The 13,932-nt window shown below is 41.4% G+C and overlaps 1 protein-coding gene and 1 long non-coding RNA gene across 2 annotated transcripts; both read left to right on the top strand.

The window, feature by feature from the left end:
* The first annotated feature begins 348 nt into the window (after positions 1-348).
* Positions 349-2,930, top strand: LOC142888949 (uncharacterized). Its single transcript, XR_012926756.1, has 4 exons — positions 349-440; positions 877-1,025; positions 1,796-1,918; positions 2,428-2,930. It is a non-coding gene; the product is annotated as an uncharacterized LOC142888949 (long non-coding RNA).
* Positions 2,931-10,548: 7,618 nt separating this feature from the next.
* On the top strand, positions 10,549-13,636 carry kop (askopos). Its single transcript, XM_076027571.1, has 5 exons — positions 10,549-12,128; positions 12,227-12,303; positions 12,537-12,619; positions 12,848-12,947; positions 13,055-13,636. Exons 1-5 carry the CDS (start codon positions 11,172-11,174, stop codon positions 13,176-13,178), a joined length of 1,341 nt encoding a protein of 446 aa, XP_075883686.1. The 5' UTR covers positions 10,549-11,171; the 3' UTR covers positions 13,179-13,636.
* Positions 13,637-13,932: the final 296 nt, after the last annotated feature.

Raw genomic sequence — 13,932 nt, forward strand, 5'->3', positions numbered from 1 at the left:
CCAGGGATTTCCTTGTTGTTTCTAAGAACTCTTGGGTCTTCCCTGCATCTGGTTTGATAACCGGTTGGTTGGAATTTTCGACATCAATAATATACTTGTCTACTATTTCATATATTGTTGTTTTTTCATTCTGACACGAATCTTTGGGCACTTAGCCGTACTTACGCTTAAACTACGCGCGTGACTCAGAGAGATATTAGAGCTATAAATAGTGCGCTACACCAGAGCGTGACGTCACTGGAAATTACGTCATAATCGCAGGGACACGCTTGGTCCTAGAGAGTCGACTTCCGAACATTGCGGAAAGTACACTTCCGAGTGAGGAAGTGTACTTTAGTTAGTGGATTACCCGCGTGGGACAGCATTAGCGACTGAGTGGCAACTAAACGACGAAATTCAAAAAATGTTCTGCCGAATCTTGACGATAATCATTCTTCTGAGTAAGTACTTCTAAACAGCACAGAATTTATAAGCCGACTTTGGGTATGCAATGAAGCAGCGGTCCAGTAACTTCTTTCCCAGCCGACTAAATCGTTAAAATCAAATCCAGCGGTTTTGACTTCTCGGTAAACTACCATCACAGACTTTGACGGGCAGCGAGGGTGGTGAATAAAACAACCGCTGATAAGTTTGGCGCGAATAATAATAATACATTAATTACAAGAACACAGCTTTTAGCCACGGCGGAGAAGAAGCTGTTTAGAAGACGCGATTGGAGGTATATAAATAAATATATATTCGCGTAACATTGTTTGTTTCACGTCTATTTTTTTGTGAAGAGGAAATAATTGTATTTATTTATCTATTCATTCCTTCACTCATTCGTATATTTAAACTTCCGGTTGCTTGCTCCTAACACTCGCTCTTTCTCTCCAGACATCTGCCAGAGCAGAGCAGAGAACTCTGCCACAGCAGCTGTGGTGCTTCATTGTAATGTCAGCCAGAGTGATGGCTTGACAACATTCACCATCCAGTACGAACCTGATTTCAGAGATGAAGACTGCATATATTCATGGTGCAAAAATGTAAGTTGATTATTTATTTATTTATTTATTTATTTGTTTGTTGCTGTGGTACATATTTTCCCCTTAGTTTCCTCACTGATCTTCACCCGGCATTTAAAAACAAATAAATCCATGTCAGTAAGTAATAAACGGTGCTACACAATTGGTAAAGATCAACTTTCTTGTTCATATTTTTCCCCCCCAAGGATGTGTCCAAAAATATAGTGATGGCTCAGCAGCCAATGAAAGTAGGGGAAATTACTTTGCGAAGGATGAAGTGACTGTGAGGAAGTTACACATTATAAACAGGAAAGAATAGTGAGGCATTTACTCTTTAACAGACATTAAACTTGAGTTGATTGGCTGTAGTTAATGGTCTTAAGTGAATTTGCTACTGTATAAAGTATGTGGAAAAATGAAGAATGGTGGATGTGCTTTCACAGTGTACTCTTTTATGGCAGCCACGGATAATTAAAAAAAAAAAAACATATTTTACCTACCTCAGCGCATACTGACCACATACTTGATCAGAAGTACCTAAAATGTTGCACATTAAACAAAGCATCTACCGACAATGACTAAACGGCATTGATGATTAAAAACAAGAAGTACACGACTAAAAGTGTGTCATTCAAGTGCACAGGATGTGCAATATTGGCCAAAAAGTGGAAGGTGGCAATCAAGACTTCCTGATTGAGTAATTTTCCATGTATGCTATGATTAAAATGTTACTGTAATCCTCATGTTTGCACTGGTGCTCTAATTTACCCCACTCTGTATGTTGATTCTAGGGCTCTGTCTTTGCACATCAGGAGGAAAGTTCTCCAGGGCTTGTTGTCAATCGTACTGCCAGAGACCTCACCACTTCACAGTGCTTATACGAGGTCCAGTATCTCGGAAGATGTGCCCCAATGGTATAACTCTTCTAAATACTGTCACACTTCACACTGTAATTCTTCTTACAAATGGTATTTAAATTTGGCACGGTGGCGCAGTGGTTAGCGCTGCCGCCTCACAGCAAGAAGGTCGTGGGTTCGGTTCCGGGGCCCGGACCTGGGACCTTTCTGTGTGGAGTTTGCATGTTCTCCCTGTGTCTGCGTGGGTTCTCTCTGGGTTCTCCGGCTTCCTCCCTCACTCCAAAAACATGCATGTGAGGTCAATCGAACACTCTAAATTGTCCGTAGGTGTGCATGTGAGAGTGAATGGTTGTCTGTGTCTATGTGGCCCTGCGATGAACTGGCGACTTGTCCAGGGTGTCCCCTGCCTTCGCCCTAAGACAGCTGGGATAGGCTCCAGCAGACCCCCGTGACCCTGAATAGGAATAAGCGGGTATAGAAGATGAATGAATGAATGATTGCTGGTGTATTATTGAATGCCAACCTTGAGATATTAATATTGTCACCCCCCCTCTCCCTCCTTATAGTGGGTGAAGCACATTTCTCAGTGTACAGGTGAGTATTTCTCTGTTTTGCTGTCTTTGATGTGTGCTAAAAGAAAACCTGGGCATATGGTCTCATGCTAGTAAGCTATTATGTTATAGCTATTCTGTCAGTAAATATGCTTGGAAATTCTGTGACTATTTTCCTGCACATGGACACATTTACACATGAATTTTATGAAGCTGATAGTGATAGAAAAAAATTGGGTCCTTGACTTGGATCAGAGTTTGCAAAAAAACACTGCTCCATTCATACACAGTTTTTGCTGTCTCCCCCTGAAGTGTATTGCAAGGTTTCTATTTACATAAGAAAATTCTAAAAGCTTAATCTGGACATGACCAGGAAGTGTTTGATGTTGGTCAAACTATCAGGGGGATGTGAGCGTGGTATGACACAACAGGATGCCACTTCACAAATGCAATACCCAACATATATACTGTAAAATTATATATTCAGTGGCAGAATACATAAAATATATACTCATGTCACTCTTTAGATAGAAGTTAACTTTGCTTAATAAACCTGATACCAAATTTAACTTCCCTGTTTTGTGTTAGTGGTTGTGTGTGAGATTTTTTTTTCATACAGCCTGTGTTCTTTGAAAAGGGGATATACATACCAAGACTTTGATGTTGCATTGTGGGTATTACTGAGCCAAGTCTTTTTGTTGTCAAATATTTATTCAAAGACTCCATCATTATCGCTGTAGCCGAACAGTTCTTCTTTGAGTTTGCTGGCTACTGGACTTATTTATAGTACGACACAAGTGGCTGAAATTGTTTTTATTATTGTTATTATTATTTTTAGTTAAGACATACACTCTGTTTAGTTGATTAAATATTATTATTTTTTCTTAACAGACCAATCCGGTGTAAACAAAACTGCTATTATTGCTGATGTTCCTGTTGCTGCTATTTTGGTCGGGGTCGTGGTCGTGGTCATAGTCATGGTGCTGGTGATTTGTTGCATCTGTAAGTCCCGCATGTAAGTATTCATCTGTCTTCCTGTCAACCTACTGTTCCTCCTCTCTTGTTCAAAACTAATGCTTTTCTGCCCTGGATTTGACTCACAGCATTGAACGTTGCCCAATGTGGTTAAAAAGGGTGCTGAGACATGAAACTGCGAATGAGACGAAGAACAATCAGGACGTTAATGTGGCACTGACCTTGCTTGGCCCAGTGAAGGAAGACCACCCCTAAGACAAGACAGAAGGTGAGGGCAGCGTCTAGGAAAGCCCCTGTGAGGGGGTGGTTAGAAATGTGAAGGGGCATTTTTAACACTCTTAGTGTTTTCTTCTATGCATGAGTTGTTAACTGTTTGTGCAGCACTCAATCTGGAACAGTGCATTGCACTCTGTCAGGCCTCCACCCTTAGACCTGTCCAGCTTGGGTGTCCCAAGTGTGAGCTTGTTCAGACAGCAGTACAAGCCTTTATGAATGTTTACACGTTTACGTGGGTATTTATTATTTTATTTATTTTTCATTATCTGCATTGTTTTACTGTATGTGAAATATCATCATATCATATTTATTTATATGTGTTTGTTTGTTTCTCTTTTTCCATGTTTGAAATAAAGATGTAATTTATTCATTCATTCATTCATTTGTCCATTCATTCACACAACACGCTAACAGGTGTGATCACAGTTAGTGTTAGAAATTATTTTGTAACCTTAGGAATGACGCATTGCTGCAAGCCTTTTATTTTCCAAAGACATTTTTCTGAAAACGGTGATCAAAGATCAGGCCACGTTCGGTGGCAGCAATGCGTTTCGGTTGTTTAAAGTCAGCTGCACTTTCGTAAATTTTGCAAGAGTCTGCCTAAAAAACCACCGAAAGAGGAAGAAATGAGTAATGCCTGCTTAAAAAGGTGCAGAGCGAGCTCAGCTCAATAATGCCCGAGCTGATGCGGTATCTTGTAGACACTTCTGGTATGAAAGGCTTCCTCTGTGAAAGGAGTGAAAGAACCAGTCCAGTTGCCTTAATTTAACCGCCAAAGTTCTTGTTCTTCAAACTCTTCGAGTTGTGTGGCATCCATCCAGGCATTTTGCATCCCCGTTTCCTCCTGAACTCAGGGTTGTGGTCTTGTGTGTGGCAGATGCAACAAAAAGTAGCAAGAAAAAGCCGGAAATCCCCGGTGATGTGAGGTTTGTCCAACTCTGTTTGTCTACAGGGCGGTGCTGCTGTACGGACATTGTATTCAAGGACATCACATTTCTCCCATCTTGTGAAAAAGTTGTGTTTTATTCTGCGCTTATTTGTATTCAACAGGGTTTCAAATCGAACATTGGACAAAACGCCACATCAAAAAATGCAACAATTAAACAACAGCGTGGACGGTGTCAGAAATCATTGTCCAACCTTGTGAACCTTGTGAATGGTGGGAAAAGCAACGCCGGTTCAGATTTCATGTGTCTTGGAGGAAGCGCAGTCAGTCTGGTGGTTTCCTGTGCGAGCAATGAGATGAGGGGGTGTTGTGACGCTTCAAAAATAAAGATGTCAACAAATGAATGACGGTCGGAGGTTAGGGTTAGGAATGTGACGCAGTGTGTGGCGCACTGTGCGTGTGCAACTTTTTGACTTCTGAATATTGTGGGTGCTGCAGTGTTCAAACTTTTTTTTTCATAAAAAACTTGCACATTCTGTTAAGGTCTCCATTTCAGCCAGCTGTGTATGAACAAGGTGTTGACTGTAATTGCTTAATCGTGCGGAGGCGGGGGTGCTGTTCATGGGGGAAACGTGTTGGGGCATGTTGTGGTTGAGTGTGTGTGTGTGTGTGTGTGTGTGTGTGTGTGTGTGTTAGTGCGTAAATGGAGTTTTTCTTGTACGTTACGTGCCATGCCATGGCTGTTTAGACCCGTGAGTCATTGTGAGCACAATGCAGCCGACCCTGATCGTCAGCGTCAGAGACCTTGAACACCCAATGAAAAACATCAACGCTGTTCGTTGTGAGCTTTGATCCCTCATGCAACTGTTAGTCTTCAAATCTGAAATGGATCGCAGAATTACAAGTGTAAGATTGTAGAGTTATGTAGAAATAAACTATAATGAGTCTGAAAACGACAAATAAGCCAACTATAAACAGTAGTTAAAATAAATTACAGTTAACAGTTATCAATGGGTGAATACACTGTACTTTAAAGTGCTGCATCCGAAAATTCCTGGAACTGAGGTCTCCTAAGGTATGGCAATGCCACGCTAAAGTGCAATCATGCATAACTTGGAGTTTTCCCAGAGTGCTTTTCTTTTTTTTTTCTCCTTTTTTTTAACTCCCAAAATAATTTGAGTTCCATCAATAGTTCAGACGTACTGAACAAAAGAAATGAATTACTCATGCGAAGGCTAAGCGTTTATCTCTGCCTGAGGCTGGCTGGGTGGGGGAATTACTCAGCAGATTGCAGAAATTAGGAAGTGTGCTGACTTCAGCGTCATTTAGCAACGGCAGTGTCGTTCCCGCTGCTCCAGAGCACCGCGATGGCTCGCCTTCTGTGGATTCTAACAATTTGTGAGTATTTACCGTAGTCCTAGAACCCACACGGTCTGTTTTTCTTCTCTGTCTTTTGAACGATGTAGTCGTGGTTTCATTTTGCGGCTTACACAAGAAACTTTTTTAGTCAGCCATTTGGCAACATAGCTACAAACGTCAAGCCGAAAAACTCCGCTGCATGTGGTCGATGTTGCTTCTCGAACTTCTCTATGCGTCCGTCTGTCCGTCCATCCACCTCCAGCTTGTCATCCGATTCAAACGCTGCCCTCCAAACGGTCATTCGCGCTGTGTTTACTTGAGTGGCTGCGCTTTCCTTTTCGTTCATTTCACTTGTTCCTTGTGGTCTTTCTCTCTTTGTCTCCAGACGGTTGCCTGATTGTCACCACAGCTGTTCCCCCTCCTCTGGACCTCGCCTGTAATGTCAGTCACAGTAATGGCCAGACGACATTTTCCATCCAAGACAGGCCCGGATTTACAGATAATGGCTGCGAATATTCCTGGTGCAACAAATCTGTAAGTTAATTTTCTGCAGAGTCACATGTTCTTTTCTTCTTCTTCTAAGCTTCCTGACAGATTTTTCGCTTGAATGATTTTTGAAGCTGTGGTAGCAGCTGCGATGACATCAGTGATACTCTAATCCTCCTCCCTCTGTGTGTTGATTTCAGGGCAATGTCATCGCAAATCAGCACGCGGGTATTCCAGGGCTCGTCCTCAGTCATAACGTCAGGTCCCTCGTCACCTCAGGGTGCCAAGATATGGCCCATTATGAAGGAAGATGTGGGCCAAATGTACAGTTATTTTTTAACAGTGACAAACCTTGCACTCACACAATTTATAAACAATTTCTTCTTTATTAAATGCCAGTGCCATCTTTGAGAAATTGACATTGATGTCCTTTATTTCCCCTAATGCAGTGGGAGAAGCTCATCGCTCAGTGTACATGTGAGTATCTCCCACATTTTAGACGGGGAAAAAAAACTGCTTGTTAGATTTTGAGCTATGCTGGAAGTAAACTCTGGCATATGATTTCCATTGAGTGGATTTTGTGGTGTCAGTGTGTGTGTGTCAGTGAAGACGATAAAGAGTTCCCTGTTCGTGGACATGTAGCATTAGAATTTGCATAGAAGAATAATATTCCCATTCCTATACACCGTTGTTGCAGTGTCTCCTTGTGGAGTGTATGGCAATGTTTTTTTTTTTTATGTGGACAAAAACAAAGAAACAAAAAACAAACATCTGCCGAGCCAGGTTACTCAGTACAAACACCAATACTGTAAAAATATACCTATATGTACTTGCAAAAAAGAAAATCATGCACATTCAAAAATATCATCACTAAGCCTGCTCACTAATTAAGAGCCATCCTACATTTTCAGTCCATCATCAATCCTCATTGTTGTGCCTTTGTTATACGCCAGTGCTATGATTTGTTTGATCTCATCATCTTGTTGATGGTGAATTTTGATAATGTGCTTATATAAAAATGATTCCTTTACAGTCACCTGTGCTAAGACACCTGCGAGGCCTGAAGGTAGGGACGAACCTCAGTTCACACATTTCCATTACAGCTATATTACATTTATAATGTATCACCATCCAGTCTACTTAGTTTTGACAGAGAAACCTGATTCATCGCAAGATGACTGTAATTGTAAAGCAACGTAATACTGAGTGGCATGTTCATTAAAAAAAAAAAAAATCCCTTTTCAATAAGGTCAACGGTCCCTTGTGACTTGTTTGCATAATGTTTCACAACCCTTATTTAAATTACCGCATCAGTAATATGAGTCAGTTTACATATAAATGAACGTTAAACTGGAGTAGTTAAAGAACTAACGCCATCCTTTGGTCGTAGATACAATTTTCAACAAAAATTGACTTTGCTGAGGAGGTGTGTTCATTTTTTAAATTTAAATTTTTTTTTTTTTTTTTTTTTTTTTTTTACAAATCACAGCGAGATTAACGACCACTGACAATCGAATTACCATTAGAGTTTTATTCTTGCAAGAAGGAGCAACTGATGCAGAATATTTAATCAATTTTTCCAGAGAAGCTTTTCCAGAGGGCTTAATCATTTACCTCTAATGGAATTATTATTATTATTGTTTAATTTATCTATTACTTTTTGTTTAAGTAAGTATTGTGTTTGATAGGTTAAAACTGTCAAACATTGTTGTCTGCCGACAGAGATACCAGGACAGGAGAATGTTGCAGTTGTTATTACCGTCCCCCATTGTTTGGTGCTTTGGTGTTTCTTGGTGCTGCTTTTGAGCTTTTAAGCCCTGGAATGTGAGTATCATCTGGCTGCCACACGACCTACCTCCCTACCTCCCTGCATCCCAACCTCCACCTCCCCCTGCCCCCACCTACCTACCTACTTACATACTAATCCTCTTCTGTCTTGGATTTTACTTTCAGCAGTCAATGTTGAAAGGTGCTGATAGAAGAATGCTATGGAAGCAAAGAACAATCACCAGGTTGTTCTTCCACTGACATTCACTTCAAATATAGTATCACTCACATTTGCATATATATATATATACTCACACACTCGCTCAAGCCTTCAATGTATTTTCTTCTACCACTTATTCAAACTCACAGGGCAACATTACAGCTTCAGAGGTAAATTAGTTGTTTTTTTTTTTTTACTAAAAGTCACCTTAAGGGTCCAGTGTGTAAAATTTGCCTTGATTTATGATTTTTAAATTGGTTAAAGCTTAACATACAGCCCATAAATATAATAATTAAATTAAACTGTGTACACGAAGTACAATAAAAGTAATTTGGGGTTCCTTACTATTAGAATATAAATATATATAAATATATATATATATATATATATATATATATATATATATATATATATATATATATATATATATATGTATATATATATATATATATATATATATATGTATATATATATATATATATATGCAAATGCATATATATATATACAATGCATATATATATATATATATATATATATATATATGTATATATATAAGAATATACTGTACATATACATAGAGCAAGGGTTTTGCTCCTAGTTGCCGTCTTGCCATTTTTTAAGCAAGCGCAGTTTTTTAGGTATTTCCCTAAATACTGGACTTCCTTAAAAATTGTACGCAATGAAAGCCTAAATAGCTAACTAATGATAAAGTGTTTTGTATAGTCTACATTATATGTATCTGTATATATTAAATATACACTAAAAATATATGATTTACAATAACATAGACAAAGTCATATCTAAAATAAACATACTCTTCTCCAGAGCAAAAAGTAATCACTGACTACACAGATTTATATCTTATATATTTATAAATGTCTAAGTGTCGTGTAAAAACAGGCACAGGACAAAGGAAAAGAAAGTTGAGGTTTGACGCTATGTGGTCTACATGTTTCTTGCTTTTTCTTCTTCTTTTTTTCTTCTTTTTTCTTCTTTCTTAAGCAAATAAACTGTTATACAGTGTCATATCTATTTCGAATAAACAGACCAATTGAAACCGAGTAAAAGATTTAACACTGCAGTCAAATGGTGACAATAACCACGGATTTTAACAGCCTTAACATCAGTGGTTAAGCCACGAAGAGATGGGGCATGACCAAAGTTGGCACACATGGCGTGATCTAACTTGAACCAAACAGAGGAAGGTTGACAGGAAGTGACTAAAGTGATTGACCTTGTTTGGGAATGTAAACGCACATGTTCACGTGATCATTTTTTTTTTCATGCTCTCTGTTTTTTTATGACTGTATTTGCTTTGCATGACCCTTTTACTGTATGTTTATGTTCTTTTACTTATTCAGAATTAAATTCAATACAGGGTGTTGCCAATTTACTGAATACAATCATTCCTCGGTTCTTGTCAAACCAAATGAATTAACTGAGCTAGCTGTGTAACTGTAAACACATGTGTAACACTGTGACTGGTAAAAGCCACATCTCTAGACCACGGGGTTAATCAAACATTCCTCCGACATGCGTCATCACTTATACTCTCGCTATGGCTGGGGTTACTTCTGGTCATTCAGGTGAGGTAATCGTCATAGCTCTAAGGCAAAACAAACAAAGCCATTTATGACAACGTTTGTCTTGTAACATAACCATGCAGAAATGCCAGATTGGCTATTCCACGTTTGAATGATAAGAAAAATATTCACAAAAAATATATATTAATCTCACCCACGCGATCCGTTTTTTTCTCTGTCTTTTGAACGATGCGGTCGTGGTTTCATTTTGCTGCCTACGCAAAAAACTTCTTTTAGTCAGCCATTTGGCTGACTTAAAAAAGTTTGTTTTAGTCAAACGTTTTATTTGAAATTTCGCCAAAGGGGGTAAACGTAATAGTGAGAGCGCTAAATTGGTGTCACGCCCCCCCCGAATTTAACTTCCGTTTGCCAGCCAGCACTTCGCCCCAACAACGGCAAGCATCTACGACGTCGGCCATTTTCTAATAACGGTGAGTTTGCCTTCTCGCTGCGCGTGGCTGACAGTTTATCGTTGTGTGTGTCAGAAGACACTCAGGAGTTGTACATGAACGAGTTTGTTAGCACTGTGCGCAAGCTTCAACTAAGTGGCGTCGCTGCTAGCTAACGTCTGCGCCAACTCTCGGAGAGACTTAATTAGTGGTAAATTCAAAGTTTAGCTGAAGTGTCGGTGCTGCTATCAGGCCACCAACTGCGTTAAATCCATTATAGCCGCTGACCGCGAATGGCAGCAGTTGGTGACAAGTAGAACGTGAGCGAAATATGTGAACCTCACATTAACAAGCACGAGTGGGCCAGCTGGATTCGGCGTTGCAACTTTCACAGCACGTACCAGTGAAAGACAGATGTCACCGTGAAGGCCAGCAAATCCAAGTTTGATTCCAACCACAACTCACCCCTCAGTCTTATTGTTATTGCAGTGACCTGTTTCACGTTGCTTCAATTCAATGCATAGCTGGTCGCAACAGGTTTAGGAAAATAACGAGACCAAAGAATGAATCTTTTTTTAAAATGTTTATTGCTATGCTGTAATATGCAGGGTAACCAAATACACTCGGCTCTTAAAAGTGATCTCATTTATTGTTGTTTAAGACATTTTTTTTTTTGTCTGTGATCACAATAATCACACAAAGGAAATACACATGTGCTTTTCCATTATTTTATTTTTTTGAATTTAACAAATGACCTTCATTTATTATTCTTACAGTGGTTTGGGAGACGGCAATTGTTGGGAATTAAGTTCGTATCGATGATGTTCAAGCACAAGAGACAAAAACACCTGACACCGCTCTCCAAGTATGCCCGAAAGCTTTGCGATGACCTTGTGACCCACACTAGCATTTGTCGTTTTTTAAAACCTTCCAATAATTTCAAGAACGACACGACGAAGACGAGAGCGGTTGATTGTGGTCAAAATGCCGCCTCGTCAAAAAAGCCCTCGCGTCCGCAAACCCTCTCCCCAGACGTGGGATGTTTTGTAGACAGCCCCTCGCCGAGGAAGGACGCTGTCGCATGTGAAGCAAGACAATACGAGGGCAGTCTGCTTGATGACATTGGCTCTCCTCCCAGTTCCAAGTGCGAGGAGACCCGAAGTATTGCTCCGTCGTTTGATTTGGATGTTGACGACATGCTTAACCTCAGTCCATGTGGCGACGGTTGCAAAAGAGTGCCCGACTGTGATAAGAGGTGCCAGCCCGACGTCAGCAGCCCCTCTCCGGCTCTTCCTCTCGAGCAGAGTCAAAGAAAAGGCGGGCGGCGCTCGCCCACAGCGGCGAATGCAACAGGAAGTTGCCTAATTGCGAGAACGACCGAAGAAGATGGAGGTTATTGCTCATATCGCGCAGAAGACCAAACGGAGTCCAAGGATCTCTCTGTATCGGCCCACCGGCAGCCTCGTCAGGCTTCCAGTAGCCAGTTACACCTCGACGTTGTCAAGGAAAAAAACCTGCCAGAAAGTTTTCAGGTCCAAGGGCCTTCATCCAGACAGCACTTGTCTTTTCTCGTCAGCGATTTAGAAACCATGTCGGGTGGGCCGCGCTCCGAGCTGGCGAGATCTCCCCGCAAGGTTTTAGAGAGTCCTGTCGAGGAATTATGGACCGTCGGTCTCCCGATGCTCCAGTCGTCCTTGTGTCACAGCCCCAGTGTGAATTTATTTGGAGAAGAATCAGAAACCAGCTGTGGCACAGAGTCACCTCTGCAAGTCAAAGTAAGCGAATCACAAGAAGACGAGCGGCTTTGTGCTTTTTGTAGCGCATGCTCACACACAGCTTGTGTGATTTATTTATTGTATTTATTACCCAGAAGGTGAAATCCGTTGTAGTCACTATTGGCCAGCAGACATGCAGAAGTGAAAGAACTGTAAGCCAACCTTCTAGCAAAAGGTAATGTAAAGACCTGTTTTTACCACTAGGGGGAGTGATCCACCAACGTAAGCCGTTTATTTATTTATCTCTCCTGCTTCCTATTTCTGCCTTTGATGGAATGTGTGCACCTGCAACCTGTCAGCACCGCTGTGCAGTGTCTGTCCCTGACTCTCGCTAACTCTCTCTCTCTCTTCTTTATGTGATTGCATCTGGCTCGGTTTGCCTGCTTAGAGGGTCTGTGTCTTTTCCAGGAGGGTGGTGTTTCACAGGGATAGTTTGGACGCCTACCTCTCCTCAGTCACCCAGCACATAAAGGCACCCGAGGCAAATGGAGGTACAGTATGGCCCCACATGTGGCGCTCTCTCAAGTGCTCAGATTTTCCTTCTGTTTGTAATGGCGCAGAAATACACACAAGTTGGCAAACGCGTTGAAATTGGATGCTCGTATGGATCTTTGTATGTAGCCTAAATTTCATGTCGAGGTCATTGATTTGAATGTCATATAATCATTATTGCTGGCTTTGAAAAAAAATCCCCAGTCTGGTTGTGTCTCTGTGTGTAGGTGTAATGGTGGAGTTGTCCAACCTGATGTCCCGGGTGGCTGACCAGCCATCAGGCTCCAGTACCTCGCAGTGGCAGCATCCCTCCGACCTGACCTGCAGGTACGCCGTCCCCGTCCTTCACACACAAATCACCAGACAGTTCAGCCACAGGATCCGCTTCAACCAGCGTACAAACGTGTGGCTGCGCGCTGTCTGCTTGCCGTTAGGAATTTTCGGAGCCGGTTCAGGAACCTGACGCCGTCGTTGTCTCTCTGTGAGTGGCGCGCCAAAAACAGCAAGGCCGGGAAGCGATTTGCAGAGCTCCCGGCCTTCAAGAGAAGTCGATGTTGATTAATGTGCTTCTTGCTGCGCGTTTGTTTATGTTCGCTGTTCGCCCACATTGCACAATGTGAGGAAAAACTCGCTTGCATTGTCTTTTTCCTTTTAATGCTTGCAAAGTAGTTCATTTTTGATGTTTCAAAGCATGGTCAGCAACCTGCACTGTAATTGGTCTCTGTTTGTGGTGTTTGTTTCTCTGTGTGTGTGTGTGTGTGTGTGTGTGTGTGTGTGTGTGTGTGTGTGTGTGTGTATATGTGTTTGTATTTGGACTGAATTCTTGTTGCAGCACCGTATTGCTCAGTTTGTGAGTTGTAGAATTTTCCTGTATTTTTTTCCCCTGTCCTGTAAATACTGTATGATTTCGAGACAACTCGGTTGCTTTTGTTGAAAAGTTGTTTGTGTTCGTTGCTGAAAGCGACAGTGCTATTGAATAAGTGCTCATAATAATAAAAAAAAATTGTTCAACTTGATTCATACTTGCCTTTGTCTGGTTTTTTGGAGAACAGAATATTTATGATTGCTTCATTCCGAGTCCAGTGGCCTCCAGTGGCCAGTTTCTGAGTGCTGTGCGCAGGTATGCGGCCCGAACACAAGAACCTTCCCAGCATGTGTCTGGTTTGATGAATAATGTAGGCTCCTAAAGTAATCCTGCCTGCACACACAGCCGCTCAGCCCCTCCTTGTGCAGCCATGCAGAAGGCAGAGGTGTGCGGGTGAAAGCCTCGTGACGCGCCGCGCCGCACAGCCTGCAGGCCACGTGCTGTGCT

This window comes from Nelusetta ayraudi, unplaced genomic scaffold (genome assembly GCF_046127955.1).
Source record: "Nelusetta ayraudi isolate G7.1 ecotype Tasmania unplaced genomic scaffold, CSIRO-AGI_Nayr_v1 ptg000021l, whole genome shotgun sequence".
Taxonomy (NCBI): Eukaryota; Metazoa; Chordata; class Actinopteri; order Tetraodontiformes; family Monacanthidae; genus Nelusetta; species Nelusetta ayraudi.